The sequence below is a fragment of the Stylophora pistillata genome, chromosome 11 (assembly GCF_964205215.1).
Source record: "Stylophora pistillata chromosome 11, jaStyPist1.2, whole genome shotgun sequence".
NCBI classification, from domain to species: Eukaryota; Metazoa; Cnidaria; class Anthozoa; order Scleractinia; family Pocilloporidae; genus Stylophora; species Stylophora pistillata.
In genome coordinates this window covers 8499617-8510428 of record NC_142529.1, presented here as the reverse complement: position 1 = coordinate 8510428, position 10812 = coordinate 8499617, and the positions used below count along the sequence as shown (strand labels likewise).

The window sequence follows — 10812 nt, the reverse complement described above, 5'->3', positions numbered from 1 at the left end:
AGACGAACCGAGGAACAGACAGGAAACGATTTATAAGATCAATTGTTCCGACTGCCAAGCCTCCTACATCGGTGAGACTGGAAGAAACCTCACAACAAGACGGACTGAACACAGACGGGCGACGAGGAAAGGTGATGTCAGCAATCACATTGCTGAACACCATCGACTTACCAACCACAACATTCACTGGGACTCTGCGCAATGCCTAACCTACAGCACTGACTATTTTCAACGACTGACTCTGGAAAGCTGGTTTACTAACTTAGAACAGACTCCCCTGAACAGATGTCAACAACTACCCGCTCCATACAAACGACTCATTCACGACATAAACATCACAAACGACCGAAAAAGAACGACCTAACTTTACCGACAGATCGAAACAGACCGATCACGACCGACTTACGTCACTTGAGTCTTACAGCCAATAACATCACGGCAAAACCAACCGATCATTTCACACGAACTGGAATAAGAACATTCTACTGACAACGATCATTCACTTGACTTTGATGATGAATTTCGCACAGGTTGTCGAAACGTCAGTCACTACCACCGACAACAGTCCTTCTCAGGACTACACTCACCCGGACGATCAGACTACACCTTCACATGTTACCCCCGGGTTCAAACCATTTACTGCATACTGAAAATACTAGCGGGTTAGTTCGCTGTGTTGCTATAGCAAAACAACAGCCTTTTATAAGACTTGAACTAAGCCACAGCATACCCAGGCAGATCCTCACTTGAAGGTAATCTATTATGACGTTATTACAAGCCACGGTACTTTAGTTACCATTTTTTTGATTCATGACTATTGCTCGATTTGTTTTGTTACTTTAATTAGCAGTCTCAGTCTACGCATACATAAAATAAAAATTTTATACTTAAAATTTGTATTTATAAAATATATCATCATCTAGAAAATTTATTTAAAACAATACATCCGTGGTGATAAAAAGATCTCTTGGCGATTTTCGTTCTGAAAGCAGTTAAATAAAGCAGATTGCTTTGTATAGGGTTATGCTTGTGTAAATCTCTTTGTTAAAACCAAAAAACATATCTTGAAAATTTAGGGCATCACTCCAAAAAACATTTCTTTGTAAGCTAAAAAGTACATGCCTGGGGTCTTTTTTTCATGAAGCGCAGGTCGCTTAAGAATGTCTATTGCGAGGCAACTGCTAGTCGAACCAACAAAAATTCTACCGGCTCTCCAAGTTCTGCATTTAATCTACAAATGGTCTAATTAAGTTGTAATAAAAATGAATGGCACTCTGAGTCGTCAAATTACAGCGAAGACGGCATCACTTGCTGTTGCGTTTGCGCGCCTTAGATGTTATTTGCTTTATGTGTTTGTTCCAACGAGGGCTTTCATCAAATACCACGCTTTGATAAATAAACTCGTGAACCCTTTTTATTGGTTTTCCAATCAGAAGGCCTTGGGGCGGTCCCAAAAAGCATGGCTTCAGTCTTTGTGACATAAACAAACAGACTATTACTAGAAAGATAGTGTTAAATTTTATACAGTTCTTCGTTGAGGTTCTTTGAAATATAATATATCGAAAGAGGCCTTGGAGGACGCCCAGAATCGAACTGTAATGTCAGCGTACATCAGAATACTACATTCAGATATCGCTTCCGTTAGATCGTTGGCATCAAGAGAGGATAGTCCTCTCTTGAAATCACATATTCTGCAGATATTCCTCAAAGTTAGAATTGCCAAAACTGATTCAACATCTCTTGCCAAAGAAAGAGAAACGGTCACATGTGTGACGATATTTCGTTTGTTTTACATGAAATTTTGTTAGCCGGCCGAGATATAAGTGTGTAGCTCGGATGAAAGCGTGTTCAGTTTTTATTTTATTAAAGTTGTCTTCACGTATCGAGTATTTGTTCCTCGCTGTCTTCGTTGAGTTCACACGGCATTTCCGACAACGTTACAACATGAAAGAGGTGTAAAGGGGTTGTGGGGTGAAAAATCTAAATTCACATATCCAAACTCAGCTCTTGTACTCAAAAGAGGTGGCTAGCCTTTTGGCGTGAATGGATTTATTCTAAAAGACTGATCTTTTGAAAAAAAGAAGAATTATTTTAATTCTAAGCTTTATTTTACACAGGTAAGCGTTTGTATTATTTCGTAACTCAGAGTAGTGTTAAATTTCTAATTAAAAGCACAGCATCCATACGCGTTGTTTTCTCAGGCACAATGCCAGGCTAAGAGAGCAGTTATGAAAAAAAAATTCAATTTTCATTTTCTATCTTAAAACTTCAATTTCTTGTGACAAGTAATTTTCTCAAAGGCAGGTCATTTTTACCTGATTCGTTTTTGCATGTTCATGTCCATAAATATTGAAATGTAGCATTTTTCTCCCGAGTGTAGTTTAACGACGAGAAGTTACCAAGCTAGGTTACATTAAATAGATTAACAGCCCTCTCTATCAGGTAAGCTGCTGAAAAAACTGAGCCCCTTCAAAAGATGGCTCAAATGTAAGAAATGATGTTCTCCAGTTATATGAAAGTTTAACGCATGGAACTGCTGAATCCCAATTTAAAGGTGTCACTGAGGGGGTAGGGGAGATTTGACGGTTGGCTATAAATTTTTCCGATTTTGACCGTTAAATTTTAAGGCCTTTGACGTTAAACAGTTAATCCATAGAGCCTTTGACAGATCAACATTTATCAGGAAGATATGCCCCCTATGAGTTTAAACCTATTTTAAGTATTTACGTAAGGTATATGAGTCGGAGGTTATTTCCAGACGTATTTAGTCTTTCTCCGACCGAGTGAAGTAAAACTATGACCCCCATCAATAAATAATTACTTCTTTAAAACAATACCAAAGATCCCGATATTACAGGCGCAAACAATGTCAATAGAATTTGGCAAACCTAGCATTTCTAGTACTGGACATAGTATGTTCAAAGCGCAAATGAAACTATGGCCGCAAAAAGTGTACCAAAAGTTAACGCAATCACTTTGAATTCTCATTGGCTAATGCAAATGTAAACTTTGTTCTGATTGGTCGCTTGGATCACTTAGCTATTGGTACTTCGACACTGAGTTGAAAACTGCTCTTATGACTTAAAGGTAACGTTATTAAATTTATTCCAAATGTTGAAGAGCTTATTGCATCCAGAGCCAAGGATTATTACATTTCGGACTTAATTAAATTCAGGGTCAGATGTAACATGTAGCTTTTTAGGAAAAACGCGTTTCGAACCCAAATTAGTTCATTTCACTTTTTTTACAGAGCTTGATGTAGTCCTTCTTCCACTGGATACTGAGCGATGAATTCATCAGAGGACTCGACCAGCAGCTGTCCCATAACATTCCCCGGTGATATACCAGGGGAAAATGTCAGAGTGGCTCCAACCATTGCAGCGGCTGTGTTGACTATATTTTCAAGCTTTATTGCTACCACAGCGAACTTTTTGGTCATGTGGGCCATAAAAAAGACACCTTCGCTGCATACACCATCTGCTGTATTTCTCTTCAACCTGGCATTATCAGACTTCGTTGTCGGTATTTACGTCCAACCCTTATGTGTCGTACACCTTTTGGCTGCTGTGGCTCACAATCTCTCCCTGTATTGTACGACTGGCGCTATGCCGTACCCATTTGGTGTTTACCTTTCGTTTTACTCGTTCATGACCATCACTGCAGTAACTGTTGACCGATACCTCGCGCTCGTTTTACATCTACGATACGCTGCCATCATTACTGTCAGGCGCGTGATCCAGTTTAGCATCGCAGTTGTGATTGCTACCTTTCCAATTGCGTTATGTTATTGGTTTGTGAGGATCGACTGGATCAGAACTGCTGCTCTCTTCATTATCTTTTCCTTAGCTATCGTGGGCACGTTAGCCATTCCCTTCTGTTATTACCAGATTTTTATGATTTTGCGGCGACATAAAAGGCAGTTACAGGATCAGAACAACTTAGCAAAGAGGATTCACGGATTTTCCGAGAATGGCCTCTCCTAGTACAGGAAATCTGTCCTTGCAATTCTGTACGTACTTGGTGTAATGATATCGAGTTATTTGCCTGGTACAATTAGTTTTATGTTGGTGAATTTCTTTGACGAGGGCGTATTTAATATAAGCACGTTCTTTTTGTCTCAGCTATGGTGGTGTTGTGGAATTCTTTATTTAATCCATTATTTTATTGTTGGAGAATTACAGAAATTTGACAGTTTGCGATCTCGAAATGGCAACGCTTATGTAGAGTCAGCGGTCTACCGCACAATGCTGTGCACGTTGAACCAATCAAACCGTTCCACAGCTGATAACTCGGCACACCTTGCAACTTGAAGTGGAGCCAAGAAGCCCACATGAATTTAACCCTCAACTGAAATGTTGCGGCGCACGTTTGGCTTTGCGGTCCATCGTAAGCGATGTCAGTTCTTGCAAAATTCAGTTTAACCAGTGAGGGTAAACAATGTATAAACAAAATGTAAACAAAATGACAATGCTTACAAACATGAAGCTTTGTAACTCTAGACGTATCATGAATTTACAATAAAAGTGCACAAGCTACCACCAATAATACAGAATAATGAAATTCAGGTAAACACATAGACGTAATCCTCAGGGATTTTTTCTCCGAGAAAATGACAAAAAATAGTTAGGAACAAAAGCAGCGATGGAGAATATGTATTCTGATGATGTTAGAGTAAAAGTTTGGAGTAAACTGAAAACATGAAAGTTTACAACATTTACCTATAGTTAATCAATAAAGAAGAACCACATAAACACTACGAGAAAAAATGTTTTCTGATGGCAGAACTAAAAGGGATGACGGTGCCTTTTGTGCTTATTTAAATTTACTTGTATTTCGAATGAGTTATCATCAGCCACTTCTTTATTTAATTTATTTGGGGCATCATGAAGATAAAGGGGTTAAAAACAATGAGAGATGATTAGTCTTCTGGAAAGTGTCGGTGTGATTTTTGAGATAGCCTTTTTCTTTGAAAGTCCTCAAGTTTGCAAGCGAAATAATGAAAAACCTTTGCTTATCATACTTTCGTATTGGTGGCATCAATTACGTTTAAAAGTGTTCAAGAGCTAGAGTTTCGTGCTATGCTTTTATATACAATAGCAATTGAATAGTAAAAAACACTGATCAATTTAAAGTTCTCAAACCCGGTTTTAGGGTCTAGCCAGAAGATATTTAATTAAAAAACGCATTATGAAGAATGTTAAAGGGATCCTCCACTGTTTTCGAAAATATCACTTAAAAAGCTCTTTAAGTGTCCAAAAGTAGATTTTTCGGACACGTCAGCTTTTGTAATCGTTACGGTTGCCAATTTACCTTTTCAACTTTGTTGATATATCCAAATTATTTCATTACCCCCACCGACGCAGCCCCAAGCAGTTTCTTTAGAAACTATCAGCCTTTTACGGTACACAGTCAATCAGAGAAATAGATTATACACCAGCTAGGTGATTGGCTGATTTATACCGCCTAGTACGAAATCCTCTCCTTTGAATTGCTGTGTACCATAGTGCTTAGTTATACTACTCGTGAAGTAAATGGGTATCCTGAGGTTATATAATTGGTATTTTTTAAAGTTTCATCAAGACGCTCTCGTAGCCGCTGCAGCATCCCCCTCCCTACTCCAGACTCTCTCTTGCTCCCCTCCCCCCTCCCCCCTCCCACCTCACACTCATTCCCTCTCCTTCTGTGAAAATTCATTTTTAACGCATCTACGCAAGGTATAGTGACTTGATGCAACACGTGGTTTCATTTTCCCCTAAACTCAAGAGACCCCTTGGAAACGTCAAAAAGCGTTATTTTAAAGTTTCAAGGATAGATAATTACTCTTACTTTAAGCGACCTTTGCCGTTGATCATGTAAAATATAATAATTAAGGTAAGTTTTGGAAATAGGCAGGACATTCTGTTGATATTAATGGCTGGTGGAGACGTAAGAGGTTGCTGATGCTCCGAATGGGGCAAATTTCTGCGCGCTCCCTCACCGTGTGATTTTTCCGACTGGTCGAACTTGTCTTGCACGATCCACGCCAAATATGCTACGTACTTTCGAATTCATAACCACAGACCGTCGAATTTCAGTCATCCTCAAACAGTAGACAAGAGGATTGATTGAAGAGTTCAGTAACACCAATAGTCCTGCAGAACTAATCAAAAACTCGTTTATCTCCACCTGGAACATTATCTGGATCCACGCACATATTCCACATGGTATGTAACTTAAGGTGACTGCGCCAAGAACGTAGAGAATCGCAAATACGGATTTTCTGTACTTGGAAATTTCATTTTCAGAAAATCCTTGCATGCATGTAGCTACGTTTTGATTCTGTATCTGTTTTTTGTGCCGTCGCAATATTTTGAAAATTTTATAATACGAGAGGGGAATGAGAGGGATGCAGATAACTGCTAATGTGATCCCAACCACAAGAGCTCTCATACGGAACCACTCCTCCGAGAACCAGAAGTAAATCGACATTGGCAAGAGCACAGCGTATGTAATGATATTAAACGTGACCACACGTCTTACAATGATTATTTAGGGATATCGTAGATGTAGTACTAATCAGGTATCGATCCAAACTTATCTCTGTTATGTTGACGAAGGACACTGCAGCGAGGGTGATACCCACAGGTAGAATTATAACGCTGGACGTGCAGTACAAGCGAATATTATGGGTCAACGCGCAAATAGATCTCATGAGAATCAACTGTTGAATGAAGACACCAATTACAAAATCGGAGAGCGCAGGTACAAACAGAAACACCGAAGATGGTGTGTGCAACGAAGGTCTCTCTTTTATGGCCCACAGAACAAAAATGTTCGCCACTGTTGCAACAGGGATTGAAAGAATGTTGACAACGTTATGAAAAATAGATACAGGAAGATTTTCATTTGGAGAAATTCCATCAAATTCGACTGTGCAGTTATTGATATCAGTAAAAGTGCTAAAATTAGCACGAAAGGTCATGGTGTTTGTTCGTTTCTCCTTATGTTTCTTCAGTAAGAGAAGAAGCTTAGCAAATTAGGATAATTACTGTGAAATAAATGAAAGAAAAATTTACAGTTAGTACACGAGGCGGTCCTTGAACAATACATTCGGTTTTCAGCAAACGGGTAGCAAGATGACATAAATTTATCATCTGAAAAGTGTCTTCTTTTTATCTAACCCATCCTATCTCAGCCCTCGCGCGATTGGTGTTTTAAAACGCATCACGTGACCAAATTGGTTCCATCGGAAAGTGAGTGTACGCGGATTTCTTCTCAAGAGATACTTCCTTTTCTTAAAATCTTTTGTTTCATTCTATTAAGCTATTGCCAGAAAAATGAAGGGTAATTATTGAAAAGATCTTGAAAGTGGCTCGAACCTCGAACCACATGGTTATCTACTTTGTGTGAATTTTTTTTCTTTTTTGCCAATATCTTACTCGCATCTTTGTAAAGCGTTGCAACAACATTTTTTAGAAAAGGAATTTTAATTTCAAAAAAAGTCTTTTTCTCTTGGACAGATTATTTTTTTTTTACTCCTTTGTGAAGTAAAGTTACTAACTTCTTTACAGGCCTTGTTGTCGATGAGATCGACAGCGAGAAAGAATCAAATTTTCTGAGGATATTTTACACAACCAAGAAAACACACGAACTTAACGTGTTACTACCGAGAGAGCTGAGCAGTGAAACAGCTGACAAATTAAAGAGCTGCGAAAACCTTTGGCGACAAGTAACTTCACTTATATCCGTACAGAGCTAAGATTCCCTTTTCCCTTGAATTGACTGACCTGCAACCTTCACATTTGGAAAGAGATATGTGTATCGCAACAACAACGATAACCTTGCTTAAGTAACAAGTTCAGCTTGACCTGGATGCTTTTCAGCGCAATAGATCAGTCTGTGGGGTCAGTTTTCCCTTTACTGCTTTTAACATTCTTCACAATGCGTTTTTTAATTAAATATCTTTCTAGACCCTAAGACCGTATTTGAGAACTTTAAATTGATCAGTCTTTCTTACTATTCAATTACTATTGTATATAAAAGCATAGCAGGAAACTCTCCTGAACACTTTTAAACGTAATTGATGCCACCGATACGAAAGTATGATAGCCAAAGGTTTTTCATTATTTCGCTTGCAAACTTGAGGACTTTCAAAGAAAAAGGCTATCTCAAAAATCACAGTGACACTATAGAAGACTAATCATCTCCCATTTTTTTAAATCACGTTATCTTCATGATGCCCCAAATGAATTAAATAAAGAAGTAGCTGATGAGAACTCGTTCGAGATACACGTAAATTTAAATAAGCACAAAAGATACCGTCATCCCTTTTAGTTCTGCCATCAGAAAATATTTTTTCTCGTAGCGTTTATCTCGTAGCTATCCGTATATCAGTTTAAAATGTCTTGTGTCATTTTTTACTTTTTAAATGTAGACCCGCCCTAAAGTGACTAGGAGGCTGGTTGATATGCAACATGAAGGAAAGAGTTCTCGCTGCTTTTGTTCCTAACTATATTTTGTCATTTTCTCGGAGAAAAAATCCCTGATGATTACGTCTATATGTTTACCTGAATTTCATTATTCTGTATTATTGGATATAGCTTGTGTACTTTTACTCTAAATTCATGATGTGTCCAGTGTTACAAAGCTTCGTGTTTGCAAGCATTGTCATTTTGTTTGTTTATACATTGTTTGCCCTCGCTCATTAAACTCAATTTTGCAAGAAAAACATCGCTTACGATGGACCGCAAAGCCAAACGTGCGCCGCAACATTTCAGTCGAGGGTTAAATTCAGGTGGGCTCCTTAGCTCCACTGAAGTTGCAAGGTGTGTCGATTTATCTGCTGTGGAACGGTTTGATTGGTTCAACGAGCACAGTATTGTGCGATAGACCGCTGACTCTACATAAGCGTTGCCATTTCGAGATCGCAAACCGTCGAATTTCTGTAATTCTCCAACAATAAAATAATGGATTAAACGAAGAATTCCACAACACCACCATAGCTGAGACAAAAAGAACTTTCTTGCTTATATTAATTACGCCCACGTCAAAGAAATTCACCAACACAAAACTAATTGTGCCAGGCAAATAACTTAACATCATTACACCAAGTACGTACAGAATTGCAAGGACAGATTTCCTGTACTTGGAGAGGTCATTCTTTGAAAATCCGTGAATCCTCTTTGCTAAGTTGTTTTGATCCTGTAGCTGCGTTTTATGTCGCCGCAAAATCATAAAAATATGGTAATAACAGAAGGGAATGGCTAACGTGCCCACGATAGTCAAGGAAAGGCCAATTAAGAGAGCAGCAGTTCTGATCCAGTCGATCCTCACAAACCAATAACATAACGCAATTGGAAAGGTAGCAATCACAACTGCGATGTTAAATTGGATCACGCGCCTGACAGTAATGATGCCAGCATATCGCAGATGTAAAACAAGCGCGAGGTATCGATCAACAGTTACTGCAGCGATGGTCATGAACGAGTAAAACGAAAGGTAAACACCAAATGGGTACAGCATAGCGCCAGTCGTACAATACAGGGAGAGATTGTGAGCCACAGCAGCCAAAAGGTGTATGGCGCATAGGGGTTGGACGTAAATACCGACAAGGAAGTCTGATAATGCCAGGTTGAAGAGAAATACAGCAGATGGTGTATGCAATGAAGGTGTCTTTTTTATGGCCCACATGACCAAAAAGTTCGCTGTTGTAGCAATAAAGCTTGAAAAGACATCGAACACAGCCGCTGCAACGGTTGGAGCCACTCTAACATTTTCCCCTGGAATATCACCGGGGAATGTTATGGGACAGCTGCTGGTCGAGTCCTCTGATGAATTCATCGCTCAGGATCCAGTGGAAGAAAAACAACTTCAAACTCTGGAAAACAAATGAAATCAGTGAGGGTTGTTTGTACGAGTTATTACGAATTTGGGTTCGAAAGGCATCTGTGCTATAAAGCTACGTGTTACAACTGACCCTGAATTCAATTAAGTTCGAAATGTAATAATTTTCAGCCCTTGGCGCAGTAAACTCTTCAACATTTGGACTAAATGTAATAATGTTACCTTTAAGTCATAAGAGTACTTTTCAACTGAGTATCGAAGAACCAATAGCTACGTGATCTCAGCGACCAATCAGAGCAAATTTTACATTTTCATTAGCCAATGAGAATTCAAAGTGATTGTGTTGACGTTTGATACATTGTTTGCGGCCATAGTTTCATCAGCGCTTTGAAAATACTATGCCCAGTATTAGAAATATTAGATTTGCCAAATTCTATTGACATTGTTTTTACCTGTAATATCGGGATCTTTGTTATTGTTTTAAAGTAGTAATTGTTTATTGATGGGGGTCATAGCTTCATTTCACTCGGTCGGAGAAAGACTAGGTACGTCTGGAAATAACCTCCAACTCATATACCTTGTGAAAAAACTCTAAATTGGTTTAAACTCATAGGGACATATATTCCTGATACATGTTGAACTGTCAAAGGTCTTATAAATTAACTCTTTAACGTCCTGAAGGCCTCCAAATTTTACCGTTAACAGTCAAAATCGGAAAAATTTATCGCTTACCGTGAAAGCTACCTTACCGCCTCAGTGGCACCTTTAAATTGGGATTCAGCTCTATGCGTTTAACTTTCATATAACTGAAGAACATCATTTGTTACATCTGAGTCGTCTTTTGAAGAGCCTCAGTTTTTTCAGCAGCTTAGCTGATAGAGAGGGCTGTTAATCTATTTAATTCGATCATGTAACATAGCTTGGCAACTTCTAGTTCTTAAACTACGCTCGGGAGATAAATGCTACATTTCAATATTTATGGACATGAAC

The 10812-nt window shown here is 38.7% G+C and overlaps 2 protein-coding genes across 2 annotated transcripts; one reads left to right on the top strand and one right to left on the bottom strand.

Annotated features, from left to right (window-relative positions):
* The first annotated feature begins 3287 nt into the window (after positions 1 to 3287).
* Positions 3288 to 3983, top strand: LOC148719886 (adenosine receptor A3-like). Its single transcript, XM_088739190.1, has one exon. It carries the CDS (start codon positions 3288 to 3290, stop codon positions 3981 to 3983), a length of 696 nt encoding a protein of 231 aa, XP_088595316.1.
* A 3513-nt stretch (positions 3984 to 7496) lies between these two features.
* Positions 7497 to 9823, bottom strand: LOC148719885 (adenosine receptor A3-like). Its single transcript, XM_088739356.1, has one exon. It carries the CDS (start codon positions 9817 to 9819, stop codon positions 8815 to 8817), a length of 1005 nt encoding a protein of 334 aa, XP_088595482.1. The 5' UTR covers positions 9820 to 9823; the 3' UTR covers positions 7497 to 8814.
* Positions 9824 to 10812: the final 989 nt, after the last annotated feature.